We start from the raw sequence: 26,143 nt of genomic DNA, 5'->3' as shown, positions 1-26,143 counted from the left end.
TGTCTTGCTGAGAAGCCAGAAGATACAAGTATTTGTATCCAACTGTATAACCTGTGATTTAATGGCCCATCAAATATTGAATAAGCTACTACTTGGAAAATCTCCTTTCAGAGACACTAGAACTAAATGACTGCCTTCTCCCCCTTCTCCCCCTCCACCAGAAAGTGAAGCTAGAAAAAATCACATGGAAGCTTTATGAAGGGACAGGATCCAAAGGCCCCTACGCTGAGGCTGCTGTTTCTTAGGTGGCAAAGCCAGTGTAAGCAGCACCACGCTGGTCCCAGTACTGTGTGAGTAGAGCAGCTGGGGGAACTGAACTATCTGAAAAATAACCAAGGGAATAGGCAGCATGTGGGCAGAAACATGTGGCTGAAACTGGTGATGTGGGACAAATGCTGCTTAAGAAACCGATACAGGCTGCCAATCCATGTGCGGGTTTCTGAAAGGAACTGGAGAAGGTTTTCTGCTCGGTGACAGACAAAGACATTTTTAGGACTGCGTTCTGAGCCAGAACCTTGCTGGCTTGTTTAAGAAAAGCTATTTTGCTTTAGCTCTAATTACTGCTGATTATCTCAGCTCCTCAGAAAGGGTCATTTTGGAGGAGTGCGTGGCTGCTCTGAAGATATTATGGAGCTAAGTGTTGTGACTGTCAGGTCCAGACTAAGAAGCGCCCTTGGGGATCACCCTTACTCCAAGAGCACACCATAGGTGTGCTGGGTGGGAATAACTGAGTAAGATGACATAACAGCTGGGAGCAAAATCTCTTTGGCCAGAAGCCAGGACAGATAACAACAGAGAAAACTCCATTTACTTCCATATTGAATTTGAATTTCTTTTTATCTATGTATGACTTTTCTAGTTTTCCCAGTAGCCAAGTGTGCTAAAGAGGAGAAAGTGGTTTAGAAAAAGTGATTTCTAATGGAATTCCAAAGAATGGTCATTTATCAGGTAGGTAGAGCTAAAGTCATGTTTCTAATTCTTATTCTGATGGAAGCTGCTCCCTGATTCTGGCAGAGTAGCAGCACAGGGAATTCTCCTTCATTAGAGGCTTGCTATTGAAGAAAAAAAACATGCAAAGTTTTAAGGAGTGGCTATGTGGATGTAGTTCTTTCACATTTCTGATTTTTTTTTACTGTATCTGTAAATGAATCTCTGTTTCAAACCACTTTGTAAGAGTTTTAAGAGCTTTTCTCCAAGATACTAAGAGAATAGCAATAGAAAAAGATCAGCACTGGCAAAACCAAAGATCAGATTTCTAATTTAACATAAAAAGACCATGGATGTTCACCCATTTAAGATTCAAGCAGTTGTGTCAAAGTATTGCCTGAGCTATGATACCATAAAACCTTGTATTCTATGTGGTTCAGAGTTTAACACACTTCTGCTCTACTGCCAGGATGGGAAGAGGCTACACCTGGGCACAGATAAGGTTGAATCCTAGGCTTTGCTTTCCATGGTGAGCATTCATAAGTCTCAAGTCCCTCATGAACTTATTTGTTTACTATCAGAAACACAAATTAAAACAGCCTGACCATGGGAGAGGAATGAGCATAGCTGGGCATGCACAAGCTTCCTGGGAACTTTGGCACATACAGGAGGTGGTAAAGGAAAGGTTTCTCATTCCTGGGCAGGATAACCCAGCAGCTGGGCAGCCCCATTTTCATGAATGCAGAATCTAGTTGTCCTTTCCTGATTACCTGGTTTTACCTCCAGGCCCAACACTGCATCCACTCTGACCAAGATCAATCCCCTGCTCCAACACCACTGACACTGGTGGAGTAAGAAGTTTGCATAGCTCTGTTACTTCTGGCAGAAGAAGGCCCACCTTTTGGACACGACTGTGTCATGTCAGCATATCCCTCCTTGTTACTGTTGTCTTGTCCAAAGGTCATTTTGGAGGGGATCCCAGGGCCCCTCCCTTATGCAGAAAAGGCAATTTGTGCCTCTCTGGCAGTGCAGGCTGCACCCAGCGGGCTGTCACCTCCGTGAGTAACGGGGGCAGCAGACAGGGCCATGGTGTACTTTTTCACCCTGCTGGCACACTCCCAGGCAGAAAGACTGCTGTGTGCTTGTTATGAAGATATATAAGAGGGCTAAATCAAACATTCAGGGAAGAATCTACATCAAGAATCTCCGCCATTTTACATGGGGAGATCAAGGAACACTCTCTGAAGCTCACACAAGAAAAATTATACAGAAACTCTGTCATGGTGTCTAGATAAGACTTTGAGCCACCTAATAGTCTAGCAGTGAAAGGAAACACCTTATTTTGTTTTTACTTTCTTCTTATTGACTATAAAATAGCCCAAGGTCACCAGTAAGCAAAACGAAGGCTCAAAATACCAACTCTATGTACAGACTTGAAACAAAAGTTAAAATTATACCAAATCAACAATAACTCATTTCCATGGTGTTCCACCTGCCCTCGTTAGGTTATACAGAACAAATGTCAAAGAGAGAGCATTCAGGAAAAAGGTGTTCTTCTGATAAGGCAAACAGCTTTGTAGCAGTTCCTTTGGGAGGAAATAAATAGTCTTCCTTCCCTCCTTTAAAAAACAGACCAGCTAATCTATTACTAGATTTGTGCAAAGTTTCCACCAACAAGGTCCTTAAACTGTTGTTATACTTCATTTGCGTCCCTGTAAAATAACGTCATAAGGTCCCAACATTATTATCTCACAGTGATTTCCAGATAAGACTTGCAGTTTACATGTGCAAATATCATTTTCCAAATTGTTTGCACTGCAAACTCTGCTTGGAGTTCAAAAGCCTAGCTGTGTTTTTTCTGTCTCATATATCACCAGAATAAAGCGCTGCACTCAGCGCTTAACAATTCTGTTGTGAAGTTCCCAGAAAGGAACCCATTCTAATCTTTGCAAGCTGCATGACTTTGCACCACTAACAAAAGAAATGAAAGAGTATATTCTTACTTTACTCATACATGCACACAAGGACCTTACTTAGGAAGGAGTTGCCTTTTTTTCAAATTTTAGCCCTGTTAGATGGCACATTTTCAAGTGAAAGGGGTTCTCCATGGAATTCAGGAACTGTCCTCACATCTTGGAACATGCGTTATGTACCAGCTGGGCACTTTCATGCTTGGCCATTATGTGTCTGCTTCCAGTATAGATAGTGGCCTCTTCCAGAGAGGCAAGTAAAGGTATTTCTCTCACTACTAGAAGTATTTATGGGTTGGGAGTAAAAAGAGACTGCCATTTCTACTGCTAGGTGACAGAGCAAATTGTGATAACCAACTATGATCCCAGTACGCAGGAGAATAGTAATGTTTTCCTGTGAGAAAAAGAACAGGTACCCAGAAGAATGCACATTAATATTGAAAAAAGGAATGAAACAACGGTAATGGTATGAGGCAAAGAATTGGGAGATCTGATCTTCAGGCTCTTGCTTGTACTTGGTCTGTGACGTTGGTTATATCATGCAACATCCCCCACCAAAAAAATGGATCCAAAAGCAGCTACATTTAAGTACCTTTACCTTACCTGTGCAATGGGTATAATGTCCCTTGTAATAACATTGTAAGAACAAAAAATTAAGTATTGCAGAAAGGTCAGACACAATGAGAATGGGACTGCAGGTAGATCTAGATTTTCTGAGTCCAAGAAAACATGAGCAGGCAGGGTACTATTTATAACATGAAATAACTTTACTATGCTAGAACTTTCAGACACATTTTCAGTGATGTCATGGACATGTATGTGGATGAACTATTTTCCCCTCTGTGTAATTATTTCTATTTTATAATAGCCATAACAGCCTGCAGGCAATGCATTTTCTTGTACTTCTTGGATGGCTTGGATGGTTTTCCTGATGCTAAGCAATTCATTCAAGGTGTTTGATACTGATAACCAACCCCAGATTCACTCCCTGTACTTTCCTATTACTTCAGGAACACACTGCCTAAACTTGCTAACTAGTATAATTTTTCTCAACTAGAACTAGAGAAAACACAGAATTTTGTATACATAAAAAATATCTATGTGAGAAGCATAAAAATGTCATCCTAGATGAATCCACTCTGGGTTTCTGTTTAATTTTTTTGAGCACTCCCAAACAGAAGGTTGAACTGTTCATCGCCAAAAGCATTTTCTACCCAATCATGATTTCTATGATATTCCATAGATTCATGCAGCCTTATTTATTAATACACAGAGAGTTGAGTGTTATCAAATGCATATTTCTGACAGCCCCCGCAGATACAAATAAAGCAGCTAATGAGAGAAGTTGCCCATATTGCCTTATTCCCAAGGCACAAATCATCTTTAAGCTAGAATGCAATGGCAAATCGTTATTTTCACCTTTATATGCATCACCTTCCATGATTACACATATAGATGAATAGCTTTTTGGACTATATCCAAAACAAGCCTTAGACCCAGACTCAGGAACTTGATTCCAGCTGTACTAGTTGGAAGCTGAGCAAAGACAAAATGTATTAATTGCTTTGGGAGAGTATATGCTTATGTGCCTAAATGAAATGAGTATGAGCAAAATTTAAACAGCTCACCTTTTAAAATCTTTGTCAAAACCAGCTCTAAGAACATTAAAAGCATTTTTTCCCTAAGGTTTTTTCATATTTTGGCCTGATTTTCCATTCTACAACTCAGTTTAATTCCACTGAAATCAACAACCCTATGGCGGTTGATATCCTCTGAAGATCTTCCTTATCTCATTCTTGTCCAGAAAGAACAAAACTTTGAACAATGAAATCAAACACCGTAAGTTAAAAAGGTAAGCTCCCTTTAGGTGTGTGTGAGAATATAAACTAGGGGTAAAAGCTGGCATGACACATCCATCTCAAGAAGTACTGACTAGCCACAACTTCCATTAAAACAAGAAAAGTTATCACAGACCCATAAATTCCTTGATAGGAAGTGTCAAAAAAGGCTGCTTTCTTCTTCCCTAATTTCATTCTAAGGAAGATGAAATGGAGAGAAAAGAGCTTAAAATATTGCTCCAAACTAAGCATCAGTAAAAAGTATTTTGGTTTATATTTTGACCCTTCCCATAATTTCTCTGGTTTTCTATCCTCTCCAAGGAAATAGTCACCAGCAGAATTTGGCACGAGAAATGGGGGAGGACAGTTTATGCAGAGATGTGAAAGCATCCTCATGGGCAGCATCCTTCTCAAGCCCCCTGGGTGTTGCAGTTCACTGGCTTGTGTGGGTAGATTTTGCCTCTACTGCTTTTCCTCTTGCTTCATGTATTTCTAATCCCTGCTGCAGTAGACAATGAAAAAAAAAAAACAAAAAACCAAAGCAAGCTCTTAAAGCCTTTGTGGTCCTTTTATTTGCTCTAAAGGAAGGCAGCCTTTTCTCTCTAAACTGCATTTGTACTCAGAAGTGTTTTGAGCCGTGCATGGGTGCTCCTGTCATCTCAGCAGAACTGGGCTGATCTGCGGCAGCCTGGGAGCAAGCCTTCGAGGTTAGGATAGGACAGTGTCTACACCTCCTTTGCTGCTGTGAAGCTCACTATATTATCGCGATTAATCTGATAGTGTTTGTACCCTATATTTTTAAAGGTAATGAAATACATAAATACCACAGGAGAAACTCTGCACCCGCTTACATCCCTGGCACCTGGAGCAAGGCCACAGCTTTTTGAGATGTTATTCCAGTTTGCACACTTGCATAACTGAAAGCAGGATTCTTCCCTACCTATTACTTACTACCACAGGAAGCTTATTTTAAGTAGTAAAGTGGCCCACAGTAGTAATCAAAATGTTAAAATAAAACTATAGGAACCAACCTACCCTGATACTAAACCACAAAGAAGTTGAGGGAGCTGACAAATAAAGATCAGATGGTCTTAAGGATACAATTAGCCACAAAGAAGGTGCACAAAAGAAATAAAAAGTGTAATGAATATGATTTTGGTGATAATATTGAAAGACTCCAAGAATATACATTTTGTTCTGAATTATTTTTCATTCTTCTTACACTGTTAGCTATCATAATGAGCAAGCTGTATTTCATGTTGTTTCTTATTGCAATTATTTTCATAAAATTAATTCATTTTTAAAATTACATTGTTCACGGGCACATAGCAATAGAATATATGATACGATACCCTTTGTATGGCTGAACATTTCATCTCACACACTAGCAAAGAAAATCAGTAAGGCATCCAAGGACACCCTGGAATACCACCAGGATATTGGGAGAGTTATAAAAGACAGATACTTGCTATTAAAATAGACTATAATATTTCAAATGACACCATAGCTCTAATACATCTTGTCAAAAGCTAATAAACTGAAAGGCCTGATGGTGTTTAGAATACTGAAACTTTACCTCCTTCATTTGCATATCATAATCAGAAGATTATTCCATTTTCTAATTCATTATTTAGTCTGGAAAGTCTCTAAGAAGAGACCTAAGTCTTCCTGAAAAATTGGGCTCTACATTACATTCTGGTATATATAGTGGTTAATACTTGTGTTGAAGGTGGTGTACCTAAGCAACACAGTGGGGTGAAGACTGCTCCAGAGAGTACTGTGGTCTCTGGTTAATCACTAACACTGTTCTGTTTAGAGAGTGCTTGGGTTTTCCTTGGAGGTTTTGATCCAAACCTGACTGGGTCCAGTCCTGCTTTGCAAATGAGATGCTCTGAAATCAGCTTAAGGAGGGATGGCTGTGGGCTTTTTTTTATGTGCCTCATACTGACTTTATGTAAAATCATCTTATCTTGAGTAGAAACAGTGCACAGTCCTTTAATTAAATCAGCCCTAAGTTTTGCCTGAATGATTAATAAAATGAGAAAATTCTCTGTCTTGCTATGAAAGCCCTATTCTTTTGTATTCCTTCATTCTTTTAAATTCCTAAACCTTTTCTTTGAATGAGATCCCCAAGTTGATATTTGTTCCTTTGGGCTCACCTAAGAACTATAATCTGTGGCTAAATCAAGTTAATTTTCTTTTGTCACAAAACTCCAAAACAAAACAACAAAAAATGCAATAAAAATAACCATTTTTTGTTGTTGTTGTTCACAAAGCATGGCATTTTCATGGCTAAAATTGCCCAAGGGAATGGAGAAATTAATTTCAATAAATTGGATTTTATGGGTATAAAAGACCTCTGAATAAATGAAAAACTATGAGATGACATTTGGATCAAAGGAGTTATACCCATTGACTTTAATGGATGTTGAACTGGATCTTTGATTAACAAACTGCATTATTATGAAGCAATGGTGAGGCAGCAACACTAGCAGGAAAACGTAACAAGGCAGAGGATTAAGAAGGCCATTTCGGGGTGCGGGGTGGGGGGGGAATATTCAATATAGCCCGGATTTTTAGCTGTGCACATCACAGTACCAGAAATGAAACAACTCAGCTGGGAACCAGTGTTACCATTTTGAAAATGCCTTCTGCTTACACGCTGCTCACAAACCCCACATAAACATCACTACATGGCTCAACACTTCTGCTCATCAGCACTGCCTATAGACTCTCCACAATGTTATTACCCATTTCATCTTATGAGTCTACCCTATGTAAGGTAAACACAAAATCACAGGCCTCTGTTTATTGCTTTGATGCACCTGTTGCTATTTCTATTAACATGAATGGAAGGTCTGCAGAGAAATCAAAAGCAAAACACGGATTCTGCAAATTTACGACCACCAGATAAACACTGATATTCATAGATGTGTACAAAGGACAGTGACACAGTTTACTGAAGTTTTCTAACATGTTACTACAGATAGAGAATATTTTCAATTAATGCAATTAACTGGTAAATTCCTGAACAGTATGGTTCCTGGGGTACTTACAAAAATGTGTGTTTTATTATTTTTTTATATACACATATATTCATTCAAAACCAGCAGAATGACAAACCAACCTTTTCTCTTTCTGCTTATTTTAGTTTCAGTTCAAGTTGTTTAGTAAATTATGGTAATCTTGCATGGGCAAGAGTCTGCTCTCAACTGTACCACTGAAATCAGTAGTCACCCTACTGAAGTGAATACATTTATACCATTGTGAGGCCAAAACAGATCAGACACAACTCCTAAAATGTTCTCAGATCCAGAAGTAAGAAAGGGACATTTGCAACTCACGATCTGTGCAGGTTCCCACCACTTTCTTATTGCCCTCTCCATTCTGGCAAATTCGGAGATGAGGCACAACTGTAAGACCAGTGTCAGCTGCTATGAATGCATATTGCTGCTCTCTTGCCTGCCCAGCACTCACAGCACTCAGAGAGCTATTGGGGCTGATCATCATCTGGGTGGAGGCAGCTGGATGAGTTTTTCCATTACATCAGTCTCCTGATCCAACCGACTGTGCAGCTCCGAGAGCACTTGCACCAGTACGGGGGGGTGACTGCCTCAGACTGAGGCATGCATAAGCCAACCTGTCACAAGCCAACAGAAACTCAGGACTATTATTCACTTTTGGCATGCTTGTTTTACATGAGTACTTAGAGTTACTTGTCTTTTCTTAGGATTTCTGTTGTGAATAGAAAATGCTTGGGTCGTGGCACAAAAAGTGGGAGAATACGGATGGGCTCTGTGAATGACACAAAGTGGGGGTCCACCATCAGTACAGACAAGAATCAGAGTATCACGTAGGAAGGACAGGAACTTTACAGAATTGTACTAGGAATAGGATGAAATTCAAGATCCCAAAGCTCTTGCAACCATGCACTGAGAGAATAATGACATAAATTTGTGCTGAGGACATTATTTGGAAATAGCAATGGATCAGGAAGGATGCAGATATGCTGGTGGTTCCTAAGCTGACTGCAACCTCTGATGTATGGAAACATGGAAAAGGCAAGTTTGATCTTGAGATGCATCATGGAAGATCTCTCCAGCAGAGATGACATTAAGCAGAGATGCCATTCTGCCTAACAAAGAGTGACTGAGGAAGGGGAAGGGACAAGCAGGCTAAGCAGTAGGGTTAGCTACCTGAAGAAAATTATTAAAAAGATTACATGACCTAATTGCTTGTGATTACAGAATAAAGAGACTCAGGAAATAATCTTTCTGAAGACTGAAAACACAGGGAAGGTATAGGATTCATTTTTCAAACAAAGAAGAGGCCATAGAGCTGCCATGAAACCTTCTACAATGAATACTTCCCTCTCTAAAATAATTGGCTTTGCATTAATGCCTATTTCTTGACCTCTTCTGACCACCCATCCCTCTCTGCATAACAATTTGCACCAGACACCGATGGATATTCAATATTCAACAACTAATTAAAATTTTTGCTGTTTTCATTGCTTTGAACAAGAAGCTGGTTTGGGCGTTTTTAGGTTTTCATACAAATCCTACCTCTGCAGCTCTCATTCCTACACTTAATTAATAGTTATTATTATTTATGACTGCACTGCATTCTACTCCAAGCTTTAATTTGGTCCTCTAAAAAACAGCCTGTGGCTGTATTCTTGGACTTTTTTCCTCATCTTTTTACTTTTCTGAAATAACACTATTAGTTCAAACCTTGTAGCTTGTTTTTTATATGGCTAAGACTATGTCTTTGTCTCTTTCTCCCTTTTACCCTTCTGACTTTTTTCTTTTTAAATTTCTCCAACCCAGCTTCATTCTGATTTGTAGCTCATGGATGCTTCAAGGACTCACATTGCTGATTATCATCCTTCCATTTTCATTAGTCCAGACCTTAATTTTATTCCAAAGGTCATATGGTCTGTATGTCCAGTGGGCACAGTAGTTGGCTTGTGTTCATACACAATATATCTTTCTCCTTAACTGAAACTCATGAGCCTACTAGTGCCCTTTGTATGAAGATCAGCCTTTACGATCTCCAGAATATTGGTAAAATTTGTCCTGTCTCTACTAAAATCCTGATTTGTTCTCTAACCACTTACTGTTCCCATTCCCTATTTTTCACTGACTTCCAAAATTCCTGCTGTCCACAGAAACTAAGATCTGTTACCAATGCACAAGAAGTAGCATAACTCACCTACAGCTATACTACTGCACTGGCTTGTTTACTTTCGTAAGTCTGGTTTAAAATTGCCATTTGATTTTTAAAATACTTTCAGGTTTGCTCCATCTTATTTTGCCTCTGATATGCTGCAATTTCCCCATCTATAAAAGACTTGATTTCTTTTAATAAAGTGCTTAGAGATGAGAGGATAAAAAGTACAACACTATTATTATTAACATTAACATGATTTCGTTTTTCTGATTCTGATTTTCATTGCATTTTCCTGGGGAAAGTCATCCCAAGCTGAATTTTTTTAGGTTGAAAAATTCTATCATTTACAGGCATGATATGTAGGAAGTGTTGCACCTTCTTATAGTGTCTCCAATTCTGAGGATTCTTTAAAATTTGGACAGCTTTTATAGGAAAATCCCCAGAATGATTAAATGATCCAAAACCAGTCCTTTGAGTACTTGTGCCACCTTAATAGGACTCTTTATTCATATCCATTAGGATACAACATCTCGCTACATGATCACATCCTCTGTTTCCCTAACACCCCACATACAGTGCACAGAACGAATGCACAGTAAATGAAGTTGCTGTGTGTAGGACTTCATTCTGATCTATTGAAGAAATCGAAATGTGGCAGGAGAACGAAGCAGGGAACTGCAGAAAAAGAAAGGATGAGGTTAGAGTAATCTGCTGCTTTAAAAATCTGCCTTCTGCCCTGTCTCTGCCACCGAGCTCTAATGTGGTGCTAAGACTTGGAGAAAAGCATTTTCAGAGGTGCATCCCCAGGAACATTGTTCATTTTTCAACTGTGTACCTCGCCTGGGATAATGGACTGCATCCAAAGTTTTGCTATTAGTATATGGCATGAGATAAAATCCTAAGTGCTCTGCAAAATCAGGCCCTTGCTTTCTCAGAACTGCCACCTACAGTTAGCTGACTCTCCTGAGTGCTTCGGTGTTAATCTGTGTGCCTCAGTACCACATGTGCAAACCAGGCATGAGAGTGCCTCTTCACCTGATGGCTGATATATACTCATTAACACTTGCAACTGATTGAGAAACTAGAATGACTCCACAGAAAAGCCTATGAGGAAATGAGTAATACTGAAAAGCCCTCTATTCAATAAATGCTAGCCATCCTATGGACTGAATAAGTCAGGGATTCTGTGGAAAAAAACAATACACGATGATGTAATTAAAAGATGATAACTTAATGCAGCTCACAAAAGGAAATGAATTCATGTTGCATAGTCAACTATAAATATGGCATTTCTTTTCGCTGAATATCGGACTATGCACCTTTAACACTACTTGCATGTAATCTTTCTCTCTCTTCACTGAAGACTCACAAACAGTTGTAAAATATTGACCAGATAGCTGCCACAAACTGTCATATATATTAGGAACAAACTAGCTCCCAAATGACTTGAGTTCATATCCTTTGCATGCATGAAACCATATTAAGAAAAACAAGATTCCCCTGAACATTAAAGGGAGCTGTTGCATGCACATCTATTTTGCACATGCAAAGGAAAATTTTGCATGCACAATGGGTATACATACAAATGTATTTTGATTGCAGTGTAAGTATTGCCTTTAGAAAATTGTGTCCCATTAAATAATTCATATTATCCTCCTAGTAGAAGAAATCTGAAAATGTCTAGTGAGAAACTAAATTAGTGAAAGTGGGGATTCAGAAAATATTGTCTTCTGTGTTGCAATGGTAACACTTTATTATTGGTTTATATAGAAAACAAATTGGATAATTTGTAGCTCAGATAAGCCTGGGCTTAATATAGCCATATAGGTTGCTAGGAGAAATGGGACTGTGCATTGGCCTGCCTAGGTGATGGCTCCAGACACAGAATGGGAGAGCCCTGCTGCACTAGTTCTCCCTTTGCAAACAGCAGATGCAGGTTTGGCTCCAGTAGCTCTAATAAACTGGTCACCAGGGCAGATCCACAGTGTGGGGAGGTTGGAACTGGGAAAGAGCTCTAAGAAATCACTCCATCCCATCCAGATAGAAGAAAAGGCAAATTCTGAAAACCTGCTGGGCAAGATGCAACTGTATTTCAAGGCTCAGGCCAGTTAGTCCCACCTAATTGACAGTGCAGGATGGCATTTTATGATGAGAGAAATTTGGAGAGAATCTATGATTTTACAGAAGGCAGCAAGGAATACTTGAGCTGCAAATTGTGTATAGTGCTGCTAGCACACAACTACTGTTGAAAATGAGTTCAAATCCATTATACATTGAAGATCTAAATGAAATAGCTGAGCAACTAGGAAATTACATAGAAAAAATTTTAGGAAGGTGACGTGTTGGGACTCAATTATTGTAGCTTGGCAGAAACTGTTCTTCCAAGTGTTTTCTCCATCCTCAAACTCTGTACAGGATTCCTGTTTGTTCCTGGAGTTGTACTGACTGAGACTAGGATATAGGTCTTGGCCTTATTATCTGTTAGTTTGTAATATCTACTACTTGATGACTTGATGAGAAATTACATTTTAAAAAGCTTGATATTAATTTAAAACCTACACGGTTTTGCTCGTTATTTCTGAGACAGCCTATTCAACTCCAATTCAGCAGCTACAGCAAAGTCTGCTGACCCCATTGATGAAGTAATCAATTATGCTGGAACAAAAAACAAACTAGTAACTGGAAAGAAAGGAAGCCTATGGTTTTATACAGAGTCAGAGAAAACAGAGAGAAGGAGCATTTGGCAAACGACACAGGACAAAATGCTTCATTTCTAGGTTCCAAGAAAATATATTTTAAATTTGTGTTAAATATGATTTACAAAATCAATGTTCTTCTATGCCGGACAGCTTTATTTAGCGTGAATGAAGACAAAACAGGGCACACATCCAAAGCTGTGGCTCTATAGGCATGTGGTGCTCTGGAATGGAGGTTTATATGCCAGCAACTGCAATTATCCCAAATAGTAATGATTTAGCATTCTGTGATGTCTACGGTGTAAGAAATATAGGCTATACGTTTATATCTCAGCCATCTGAATTCCAGGTTTAAATTCTGCCTTTAAAAAGACTGCAGCACAGCTTGCTACTGTGTGCACATTGGAGAATAAAAATGATTAATTCTGCCCATCAGTGAAGTTTTTGCTTATGAGTATCACAAGCCTTTGCTGTGTGCAGCAGAAAAAAAAAAAGAAAATCATTTGTATGCTTAGTTTCAAATCCTTATTTAAAAACATGTAACAATGCTAATTACTAAACACTGGGAAAATTGAATTAAATATCATAAAATGCTGATGTAAAAAAAACAACTACCTTAAACCTAAATGCATTTACCTGATCTTTTTTTTAGTGCATGGTTTTACAATCCTCATTTCAGAAAGGATTTTCATGTTAAAATTAACAGAAGAAAGTAACTGGGAAAGAAGTAAATCAAACTGAAAATATATCATCTAATATGAGCTCCCATGATGAGCTGAACATCTGAAAAAGAGTAGAATGATCAATTCCTCACTGCAAGACAGAGAATAGCAAAGGGTGTCTTGAAAAAAAAGATTTCCTTTTGGAATCACCACAGCAGGAGCCAGAGGAAGCTTTGCACCCAGAGACCTAACGTTGTCTGTTAAGCTAACAAAACTAGACTGGAAGAAGAAAAAAAGTAAGGCTTCATCTTTTCATCCCCTTCCACTTCACTGCTTATCTCCCTAGTGCTTATCTTGATCCCAGTTTTCTTTTTCTGAGGATTTTTTCTCCCTCCCCCCTTTCTTCCTTCCTTCCTTCCTTTCTTTTTCAATCCTGACATGGGTATCAGCATGGGTACGTGATGCCAGCTGTGTCCTAACAGTCCCTGCCTTTCTCATTCGCCTAGTCACATTCCACAACTACACAATATATGCCACGCAGGACCTGGAAGGGACTGGCAATACAGTGCTGCACGCTCCAAACGGCACTGCGAGACCGCGCGGAGGCTATAGACTGAGCATCACCGACTGTGCAGGCCAGCCTGAGCGCTTGCCAGTGGCGCTGGTCATGCTAAAGGACCCAAAGACCTCAGAAGCAGGGCGCTGCCACAGGACAAGTCTGAAAGGAACCGTGCAAGTAACAATACCTAAGTCAGCTGCTTGTTGCCCCTTTGCTGTAAGGGTGTAGCACAGGACTTGGTGTGACTTTTAAGGAACCCCCAGTGGCAATTTCTGGAGAACGTGCTCCAGGATGCCTGCACTGAACAGACAAACTGCAAGATTATGGCTGTACAGATGTGTTCTGTATACCAAAATGCAATGGTCAGACTATGTATCGAACTGGAGGCTAAGCTAACTGCGAGAATACAATATGCACAACATAGACATGTTATTCTTGAATTTATCCATGGAAAAATTCTAATGCAATGTGTTATTCCTCCTAGAATTTGTGCCAAATTCTTCCCTTACCTACACTACCTCAGACCTGCCCTGCATAACTTGGACTATAATTTGAACAGCAACTTTTACACTAACTCCAGACAAGCAGCAATGAGCAATAACTTATAAATTGTAATCTATAAACTCTGAGATACAGCGAGAGAGATTTCACCAAATGTCTCAGCCCAGCACACTGTCCCACCTGGAGTTCAAGTGACTTTGGGAGTAGGACTCCACCCACAGGGAATGTGTTGCAAGGATCACAGACCTGAATGAAGTACCACTAAAATAAAGATAATCTAGTGATTATCTGTAGATCTACACTGGGCTGAAAATATCTGCATTTTCTGGAATTTCCTTGTTGTCTTAAAAATCCATGTTGAATAAGTCTTCATGTAATTCAAAGGAATAAAATGCAATATTCTTGGCCAAGTTAGCTTGGTGTATCACTGGGCAATTTGCCTCATTTTATCCACTAACGGCATCTTGAGAAATAGGAAAAATCTGCATTTTTAACCTTGAAATATGAACTTTACAAATTCATATTTCAGTGTGTGCATTGTAAGCCCACACCAGGGAATACTTTCAAAAAATGAAAATAAACTTCCAAACTTTGAATGCACTTCAAGGGTCAAAAAGCAATGGGAACAAATGCATTATTTAATCATAAAAAACTCACTCACTTCAGTGCAAGACTGAGGAGAGAACTCAGACTCCCAGAGGCAAGTGAAGTGAGGACTGCTTTGAGGGACTGCTGCAAACAGGATTGGCGCTGAGCTTTCTCACAGCCTTGCCTCTGCCTGGGAGAGGTGGGAAGGTCGAAGAGGTGGAGAAAACTGGCAGCTGTTAATAAGAACAACCTGCCATTTTCTCAGGAACAGGGAAACAGAAATGAAAAATGGTGGAGAGCTTCTTACTAACAAAAAATAAACCCATTATTCAAAGCTGAGAAGAAAGATCATCAAAAACACAGGGCTTCTCACACATTCCTTTAATTCTGTGATAAAATTCTTACCCTTTTTAATGGCACATTGCTACTAGCTAGATCTTTATTGCAGCCTGTATTTCTCCTTCATCCTCACTAAGAGTTAGGTCCATTTCTTACCTGACTGACACAGGCCTGCTCTCCTTACCTTGACTCAAAGATAATAGTAACTTTTAAAAAATGCTCACAATAATCATCAACTATGGTACGCTTACCCTGAGGTAGTTGAGGGTGAAGTTTGTCAGACCCATTCGAGTGATGTTTTTGGACAGCTGCTCCAGCACCTGAGGGTCTTGTGCCTAAACATCAGAGGAAAAAAGAATTTTCACTTTGCTTTTTGTTTGTTTTTCTTTTTGTGCTCGATGGAGTACAGGGGAGGGTTTTCTGAAGAGAGGTGTCATTCCTATAGAAAAACTACATTTGGAGACTAAATTTAAGTCACAGGGTTACGACAACTACTGTTCTGGTGTTTGAACAGCAAAATGCAAAACCTCATGAAACTGGAGTAGAATAAAGACTGTTTTCCAGTGTCTTTCTTCTGTCCTGATCATCCAACAGACCAAGGAGATCTGGTCATGGACAGGAGGGCAAACAAGCAGACTGCTGTGCCTGGGAGGACCCCACCAAAGAGCTTTTTGAGGGATCAGAGCATACCTGTAGGCTTTCATTTGTTGGTTGGGAGTCCCAGTAGACTAAGAAGATAAAGGCAGGAGTAAAGAAGGTATCACTTTATTTTCATGGATAAGAAACTGAAGCAGAGAGAGCTCAAGAGTCCTCACTCAATGAGGCGCTGCAGTAGGCACCTGCAGCAGATCTAATCACGTAAATGGTGTTAAACGCAGCCTGGAAAACCCTTCTGATCTAGGTTATTTTCCCAGAATCAAACAGAAAAAATCTGAGCACAGTTTCTCCCTGACCCAGCCAGGAGCCTACCTGCGGGACCAGGCTTCTCTTTAAAATGAGATCAGTCTCATTGCTAAAATTAATACCTGCTGGTTGTTGGCCAACCCTCTTTGAATCACAGCCCCCTAAATACAGAGCACTGCTCATGGCCATCCTCATTTTCTCTTAATGGGATGCTCTTGAAGAGCTCAGAAGATTAGCCCTCTGAAATAAAAGAAATCCCTAGGATAGAAATGGTGGGCCAGATTTTCAAAGGTATTTCTTCAGGCCTGTAATAGGATTTTCAAAAAAGTCCAGGCTGCTCAAGTCTTTTAAAACTCCTCACTAACAACATATCTGTATCGTGGGATATCAAAGTAACTCAGTAATGTCAAAATAAGGTCATTTATTTGACCCTGTGTTCTTACTGCCTCTAAAACCATAGTCCTGCAATTAATTTTGTATATGGAGCCTTACTAATATAAATGCTTCCACAGTGAAGAACTGAAAGCGGCAATAATACTCTGTATTTTTTCTCCCCAACAATTTACCTCATAGTATTTTGACGTCAGCCCGTAGAATATTTAATATTTCAATATTCCAGTGTTTATGTTTTCATTCAACCACAAAAAAAGACTTGAAATGTGAAAAAACAAGATCTGGATTAAATTTCTAAAGGTTTCTAAGCAAATATATAGTGTTTACCTGTGCCCTGTCTCATACAGGAGTGAAATTAGTTTGCCTTATTTAAAGACTAATTTCGTTTTTTATGGAGAACGATAAAAATTCACTGTCTTTAGCGGAGAATATTAATAAGAACAGATTTTGGCCCCAAATCATACAGACCACCAAATGGAATTAAATGAAAAAAAACCTATGTGCTAAAATGAAATGAAAATACAGCAATAGTGGCAACAATAGAACACTGAGAAACAAGAGAGAGATGAAAGAACTTGTAAATGGATGTGGCTGCAGGCAAAACAAAATATTTATAGCTAATTGCCTTGGGTGTGAAATTTGCTAGAGTTCTTTATAAACCTAATCTCATCTCTTTGCATTAGGTCAAGTGAAAAAAGGATTACTTACATGCATGGCTAGAATGCTGCGTGGGACTAATTCTCTGTACTGTCTAATAGTAAAGTGCCATGTTTTTATTCTCATAAGATCATCAAAAGTAAACTCCAAGATAAGACGTCCTTCTGTGCATACCTAGAATACATAAAATACATGAAATAAATGCCCAGGAATTTTGTTTTCAATGATATTGTATCATCAATTAATTTAAACAACACTCAAAAATATCAGAGCAGTATCCTATTGTTCATCTCTGCAAGACTAATTGTTTTTCTTTCTCTTGAGGAGAGAAAAGGCAATGTGGGAAAATGACTTCATAGGCCTTATTGTGGAGACAGTAATTATACATACTACAGATTTCATAGCATTTTATAAACAAAGAGCACTGTGTGCACTAAATCTTATTTATTGCATCAATTCTCTTTCTCTCTCAGTTCACTACTGCTAATTAATGACTCAACCTTTCAGTGCAGGTGATGGTGGTGCAATTGCACGCACTTGATGTCAAGCTGCTGAATCAGCCATTCCCAACTCCTTTTATGTTGATCTTCCTTCACAACAGACTGGTATATAAACCAGTTTTTATATTCAGTTGGAGTACATAGTGCCTTGTAGGGCTGTGGTAAAACCTGATTTTTTCTCTCTCTTTTCTTTCTTCCTTTTTGTCTTTCCCAAGCATTCTTGTCTTTTCCAAGTATTCTTGACTTTTTCAGGCATTTTATCCCATTTTTATTTTTCTTTCATTTCTTATCTGCTTTTATTAATCCTCCCTGCCAAGGAAAGCCAGGCTGTGGTGTGCCCCGTCAGGCTGCATCAGCTGCATTGCCACGGCGGGCTCGAGAGCTGGGGAGCAGAGGAGAGACTCTGAGACAGCCAGGCACAGCCCCACAGTGCAGTCTAAGAAAGGAGAGACCGTAAGAGAGGAATAAATGCAGCAAGTGGGAACTACCCGAAGATGAAAAATAAAATATAATACTGGGGACTTTTAAACAGCTGTCCACAACTTCATGTGGAAAAAATGCTATGGTCCTCTTTAAGATGCAAAATATACTCCTTGCATGGCATCCTGCCTCAGGGTACCATGGAGTACTGTAAAGGATGCCTGATCTGAAAATTAGCTACCTCTGGTTATTTTTCTGATATCTGGGTGTTTAGCCTTACAACTCCTGCTCAAAGTAAACTCGCAAGTGCAGGGTACAGAGATGGGGCAGAGAGAGCAATTGGTGCAACGTCTTTACGGTGCAAAGCACAAACACTTGCCTTATCCTTCCATTTTGAAGGAAGCTTCTTGCAACTTTAGCTTTAAATTAGCTAATGCTTGACTGAACAGCTAGCCAGGCTACATACTGCTGAGCCTTTTTACAGCCCCCAAACTTGGCTCTGTCTAGCTCCCACTATGGCAATGTGTGGTCTTTCTGGTTAACAGTTCACTTAACGTCACTGCAGGTTTTTCTCATAGTTGTTTCTGCAAAAACAGGTAATTTTAGCAGACATATTATATAGGTGAATTATTGTAGGCCTATGAAGAAGAATCTTGCAACAGGTTCTCATCTGCCCTTTTCAGCATCCCTTAGTGCCTTCAAATTTTTTATGTGACTTATTTTGTCATTTGACTCTGATTTTGACTTTCATATTGGTTGCGCTATGGTAAAAGATTACACATATATATGCACACACACACATAAGGATTCATACAAGAGAAACGTTTTGTCATATTAATGTTACTGTGTTGATGCCAAAGATCCTGCTTACTGACCCGTTAATGTGAAAATACTTCAGTTAACAGGAAAATAATTTTTATAGTAATACCTGTGGCTTCTCAAATGTTTATTCTGTAATGCTCAAAAAACCACAGCCCTTAACAGATTTATTTTATACACTGGCACTAACAAATTTTAATAGAAAAACTGGAACACATACCTCATACCACAGTGGTAAAAATTCATACATCTTAAAAAAGGAATTTAATTTCCCTATGCAGAGCAGAATTTTATGTATCGCTTTTAATCAATAAAATTGGCTTCGTTCTTATTTTAAACCGGCCTCTTTCTTTCTTTTTCTTTTTTTTTTAAAGCTGCCTTTTACATAGATTCCAAAAAATCAAAAGGGTCTCCAATTAAGAAAACATTTTCTGTTGTGCCGAATTCATGTTAGCGTACTGTGAGCTCTGACATTTTGTTTCTGTGGTAACCAAAATCAGCTGATTAGTTGGCATGGCAACAGGAAAGATGTAATCCCAGCAGACACACTCTAATCAATGCCCCCAGCACAGATGGTCTCCGGAGGATCAACAAGAAAGAGGCTGGCAGGCATTCAGTATGTCACGTGGTTGCTCTAGACTAGGCCAGGAAAAAACTAAAAAAGAACATTTCTCAAACTAACCAATAGCTTTTTAACCCCTTCACTGCACTTATTAATTGTAGGAAATTCAACGGCTGGCACCTCTGAAAAATAACTTCAGTCCTGCTCCTTACTGCTCAGCTTGTCAATTTTCTAACGTAACGCGTCCTTTAAAACTCCTCAGCTTTTATTAATGAATGTTTCTCATACCTGATTCTTTAGATGAAAAGAAACCTAAAGCTTATAGAAATGTGGAAAATGCATAAGATTGTTAGTAAGGATTAAAATCACTGTGAGTTTTAAGTGCTGCACTTACAAAATACAGATGATCAACCCGTTGTTGGGCATAGAAAAAAATATTCTAACAAAAGACGCTCACTGCTGTAAAGGTAAAGCTCCCCTTTGCAATCTGTCAGGAAATATAAAAATCACTAACAGCAGAAAAACAGTTTGACCACACATGAAGTCTGAGTGTCAGTAAACACTGAGAATACAGACACAGGCTTAGGAGCACTCTTAACGCTTTCCTTTACGTGGAGAAAAAAAAAAAAACATCTGCCAGATAAACCAGCGTGGTAGTTAGGACCTGAAGCTCTTCTTTTATTGCATTTCATTCATGCTATTGAACTGTATTCAATTTTTTGTGTAGTATTTATATATACCTTGATAAAATAAATTTTTAAGTGTTTTCCTCACTTCACAGGGACTAACAGGCCTCTAAAGGCAAGCTAGACTATTTCTATTCTTACAGGTAGGCATGTGCTTAGCTATATTTGTTTGAAAAAAAATTAGAAATGCCATTTTATATATTCATTCAATACTGCAGTATGCAGTGATTTGCTCTAACTAGGAAAATGTCAAAATGAATAAAATGCAGCTGTGCATTCCTGATTTAATACATGATGAGAACTGTGTCAGCCCATTATATTAGAAGTTAGTAAATTTGTAGCTTACAAGTTGGTTGTGAAATTGAAACAGCTATTAAACAAGTACAGTTAGTTTGTGTTTTTGCATACAAAAGATATCTTTGCAATAGATTCAGTGGGGCAAATTCAGACATGATGTAAGGAGCTGCACCCCGGCAGTCAGAGCGCTGCTTACTGTGGGAGGGCTGCGTTTGTTCCAACACCAGTGCTGCAAGGGTTACCAGTTCTTCCTTTGGGTACAAAACCTTTGGTATCTTTGGTATCCTTGCTAGAAGTTACACATGCACAGCTGAGACAATATTAGACCCTAACGTATTTCTGAAGGAGAGTAATATATTCTTCTTACCTTATTCTACCGACTGCGGTGTTTTATTTCAAACTTGTTTTTACTAACAAAGTCATTTTTTAAACACACAGGCATTAAAAAAAACCTATTTTTCTCCTACAATCCAAACTATACCCACCACATGAACTTTTCTAAAGAGATACAGTGGTTTATACTAGAATCCTCAATAGGAACTTCATTACTGAAGCATGTGGTGTGCTCCTGGAAGACTGCAGTGCACATGGAGGGTCCCACGGACTGTAACAGGGCTGCTGCTCAAGCCCCAGGACCGAGGCCCCTCCACCAGGCTCCCCTCGCCCAAGGGCTGCACGCAGCCCAGTCCTTGCTCCAATGTATCTTTGACTTTGTCTCAGCTGCATACTATCTCCCTTTCCAAAGTAACAGCACTGGAACGTGGTATAATGATAATGCAAAATAAACTAATTGAATCGACAAAAGTATGTTTTACTTACTGACTCCAAAAAAGCCCTTCTTATTTAATATTGCATTAAAGTTAACACAAAGGGAAATGACACGGCAATCTGGTTAGGGAGCCACGCAAAGGGGAAAAGCAGCTACCATATATTCTCTTCATTTTCTCTACACACAGCTACCATGCGCAGCTCTTCATGAGCAGCGAGGTGGGAAAGAGGTGCCACCGAGGACTCCCCAGTCTCTTTGCACATCTCTTTCTCTCTGCGTTTGTGTCGGTATACGTAAGTCACAGGGGGGCTGGAGTGAGACAGCTGGAACAAATATACCATAAAACGCACACCTCAGTTCACTGGTGCCAAGGATGTGAGCGACTCCTCTCGCTGTTGTTTGAGCCCTGCTCCAAGAGGCATAGAGATGGCAGGGAAGAAGATGCTACAAAAGGTTGGGACTTGAATACATGATAAAACCACGTATGCCACGTAAGTACTGTTTGCAGTGCTGGCAACAGCCAGTGCCTTTTTGACTCTATGACCTCTGCAGTCCCGTGGGCTAAGGGTGATGTGGGCAGGTTAACGCCTCCTGAGGCCCCTTCTCCTTTAAGCTTTTTTCCATGCAAAGGGTGAAATTCGTACAGATGAAGAGGCACAAGATGGAAGAGAGTCAATTCCTGTTAAATTAGTAAAATGTGCATTTCCATTTTGATAACCACTTTACTGATTTTTTTCAATACAAGATTTTTGTTTTAATTTGGTATTTTCCAGCTTTCTGGTCCTGCTTTTATAAATACATTGCATCCAGTTTAATTACAGGAATTAGCTGCAGGACTGGAACTGACCAAAGCATGAAGATAATTCACTACTGATTACAAGTATTGAGTATGTACTAACAGCCTGATCCCGAGCATGCTTAAATCAATTGAGTCCTTCCATTGGCTTCACTGCCCTTTGGGCCAGCATCCTACTGTATTAAATCACTATCTGCCTAGAGATTTACAGTCCTTGGACTGGGTAAGTATCAAATGTAAAGCATACTATCCAGAATGGTATGTAGCAGCAATGTAAAATCTCGTTGTTGCTTTAAAATCAAGCCAAGAGAAAAGGAGATGGGCAGGCTGAATTTAATTTCCATACATCTGATGTCTCTGACAACTTGGCATTATGTGCTCCTCTTGCAATCTTTCTGGGAGAATTGCAGAAGATGCCCACAGAATTTTCCAGTCATGTAATGAACACAGAAGATAGTAATTAAAGGGCTTCAAGGGTCTGCGGTATTAGAAATAATCTCAGTCTACCATAAAAATGCAACAGCCAGTATTTCTCACCCTTACATACGCTGAAGAAGAAAAACCAAACAAAAACCAACAACATGCTGTATTGAGTCTTCCCTGTTACCTTGGTAAACATGGGTTTTCCATGCTGAGTGACCATGGTGCATTGATCACAGTCCACTGTGATGGATGAGTTGTGGTATGACTCTTTAGAGTGCTTGAGAATGTAATACAGGTCTGTTACACCTCCTTCAAAGACAGTGCTAAAATAACGAGGAATGAGGGTCCTTCCAATTGCTGTGAGGAAAATACAAAGCAGAATTCAGCAAATGCGCTAGGTTAGGAAATCTCAAACCGTTTGCTAACAGAACATGAATAATTTTAGTGCAACGAAATCAAACTTTCATTTAAAGAATATAATAACATGTTCTCTCTCTGCTGTAGAAATGCCGTTGTGCCTGCTCCCATTGAAATCAATGAAAATGGCTTATTCTATTCAGAGGGAGTGGGCTCATATTATTTAGTGTTTTTACATTGATGGAGAGTTAGAGTCACTCTTGAAACAAATTTTTTTTGTCCCAAAGTAATTATTATACAGGAAGCCACATGGTGTCACTTATGATTGAAAGTTGGATATTACTCATAAATGTATAAATACAAATGGTGAGCATTTACAGAAATATATCTGCACACCCAAAAAGGCAAAGCACATTTATATAGGACATTAATATGTATATAGCACATTTATATGTTTGTATGTGTGCACATATATATTTATAAATACCCACACACATACCCCCCCCCACACACACACTGTAGATTGAATAGGGGTGCTATTGCTGAGAAATCAAAGTCCTGGAGACTGTGGGGAAAAAAAAAAACGGAGAATGCAATATAAGATATGTTATACAATATATGACCAGGTGGCCTACTTGAGATCCCTTTTTAGACTGGCAGTATTCCTGTCATAGGCTAGAAAGTCTGAGCAGACACCTTAACTAGTTTATACGCACTTCTTAAACTCTGAAGTATGGACTCAGTGGATAGAAATCTGCAATACTTACTTGGACAAAACTCTCACTGAAGTCACACCACTAAATTCAATAGCAGTTTCAGATAAGGATTACAGGACCTAACTCCAAATAAGTAACAGTAATAGTATTTCAGATGCACAGACTAGCCAAAGCACAGACATCAAAGGCAATTATCTGGCATGCAACTGATGTTTTCCGTATCCTTTTTTACAGATAAATTTGGATGCAACCACAAGCTTGGCATGACAGAGTAACATTTTGGTTTATAATAGACCAGCACTTCCATACTGAATGACTCATTCCTTTGCATACACTAATTTATCCACAGTAATTCTGAATGGTAGATACATAAAAATTACCTCCATTTTACAGAGGGAAAAACCAAGCAACCTAAACTAAGTGTTTTTGAACAATGAGATAGAAAAGTCATCATCAACAGGCAAGATTAGAGTTCATTAGTTCCTAATTTTTACTTATCTATTAGTACTATGTGGTGATTCATGCTGCTCTCATTTGCTGTATGCTTTTGAGGGTAATTTCTAAAAAAACTTATTTTCATAGGAGTTTTGGCAGCATAAGAATAAAGGTCCCTGGCCCTAAAAATGTATTTGCAAGTGGGTGTTGTAAATTAAAAGTATGGTGTTTTCACAGAGGTAGTTCTGTGAAACCCGTCTCTGCTCTGTGCATTACGTTCTGAAATACCTCACGTGTGATCATAATGCACGTTACATAATGAAAGTATACAAACATAGAAAACAAGAACTTGTTAAAGATTTTGCTATTAGATATTAACATAATTTAATGTATAAAAATATACTGCACTTTCCGGATGTGTCTGACAATTCAGTGAATACTTTATATGACCATTCTACAACTCAAGCTTCCCAAAAAAGCACTCACTCACAATCATATGTTAATTACCTACAGTCTTTTAATTTAATTTAGAGAAACTAAAGTCCAGTGTATCAGCAAAAGACTGTACTCAAGTTTCAACTCATTTTTTCATGTTGCTTAGTACGGTATATAGTAAAATACAAAATTTCCCCATCAAGTTAATTTCTTGCTCTCCTAAGGTTAATTAGTGTAAATTAAATTTCCTGCTAATCATCCTAAGCAGTGAATGTGTGATATGAAAATCCAGCAATCCCTACTGATTGTGATAAACCTATATTCGTGTTACTTATGCAATGCATAAGTATCTTGAAACTATTTTAACTGCGGTTTATAGACAGGTCTCAAGGTAGCAGGTCATATGGTGTTGCTTTCTGCCTTGTTTCCAGCAGCTACAACACACTGAAGAAGGCAAGAAACGCATTAAATACCTTATTCTTATTACTTTTCCTGGCAAGCAATCTCTGTGTTTGCCACAGAAATATTATGCCACTGTGAATAACAAAGTGGGAGACCTAAAACAATGAAGAGGAGTAGAGGTGTACAAAAGGATATGCCCCATGGAACCTGATTTTCTAATAGCGATGTATGTGCAGAGCCTGTCTGTCTGTAAAATTGAAATAACTAATGTGAATGTCCAGCATAAACAATTGTATCTCACATTCACCTCCAGGAGAAACATTCATAGAAATGCGTATTAATAAGCACACCTGTCCTCTGCTCACTAGGTCGCCCTGCCATAGAATACTGAATCAGGTTCAAGGTTTTGGTCCTCTTCCTGATGCAGTCAATGGCTCAAAAAGATCATTTCAATTCTAGGATAAAGATGAAACTCTCTACAGTGGAAATAAATCTTGTTTGTGCAGGAGATGCCATTTCCAAGAACAACACAAGGCTGTGGAATGAATGCTTATAAAATCTAGGGACCATGACAAACCTGATGTATTTTAAGTGCGAAGGGCCTGCTTTGATTTTTTTCTCCTCCCACATGTCACCGTGAGTGTGCAGGCATGTGTGTGCACGCACCCCCAGCCCTGCCGTAGGTGCACAACTCCCGCTTGGGCATCGGGATGTGAATGTGACGAATGTGCCCTGTCCTCCCGCTCCTGCAGTAGGTAGACATACTCAGAGATGGACGCGCACACTCCCCTGCGTCTGTCACCGTATAGTCTCAATGGGTTTATGGCAACATGATATGACTTCTGCCAGGCAGGGAAGTCAGCTGAAGGATCCTTCCTAGGAGGACTCAAAGCAATGTGAAGGAAGGACTGTGGGACAACTTGATGACTAAGGCCATTTCATAAGGATGCAGTTTAGCCATCTTCAGGCCAAAAATGTGAACTCACACAGTGCAGAGCACAGAGCAAACTATACTTTAGGAAAGCAGCCGTAGATTCATACCTGCACCTATACGAATACTAACAGGCTCCAACAGTGACATACCCAGGAAAGGCCTTTTTATAGTGCGAGCTCTGACTCCCTGCACTGTGAGATACTGGATGCTCTGTAAATGAGAAGGAAAATTCACCCGCCCCTCAGCACTCAGGCATATACTCCACATCACTGCAATGCTGCTTTAAATTATCATTTTGTCACAGACAGCATCCTTCATTCCTACCTGAGTATCTGAGGGCGTATTATTTCCCATGAGAGGTGGGCACTGTCCCTTCACGTTTGCTTC

General features: G+C 39.3%; 1 protein-coding gene across 6 annotated transcripts in view; it reads right to left on the bottom strand.

Moving 5' to 3' along the window:
* LDB2 (LIM domain binding 2) overlaps positions 1 to 26,143 on the bottom strand; it is a 219,581-nt gene that overhangs the window by 29,201 nt on the left and 164,237 nt on the right. For all 6 annotated transcript variants that reach the window (XM_013960070.2, XM_013960071.2, XM_013960065.2 and 3 more), the window contains exons 3-5: positions 22,662 to 22,834; positions 17,257 to 17,379; positions 15,504 to 15,587 (exon numbers count right to left, since the gene is read on the bottom strand). In XM_013960070.2, coding sequence (XP_013815524.1) covers positions 15,504 to 15,587; positions 17,257 to 17,379; positions 22,662 to 22,834 — 380 coding nt within the window. The remainder of the gene's footprint in view (positions 1 to 15,503; positions 15,588 to 17,256; positions 17,380 to 22,661; positions 22,835 to 26,143) is intronic.

The sequence above is a fragment of the Apteryx mantelli genome, chromosome 5 (assembly GCF_036417845.1).
Source record: "Apteryx mantelli isolate bAptMan1 chromosome 5, bAptMan1.hap1, whole genome shotgun sequence".
In the NCBI taxonomy this organism is placed as follows: domain Eukaryota; kingdom Metazoa; phylum Chordata; class Aves; order Apterygiformes; family Apterygidae; genus Apteryx; species Apteryx mantelli.
This window is presented reverse-complemented; position numbering and strand designations above follow the sequence as displayed.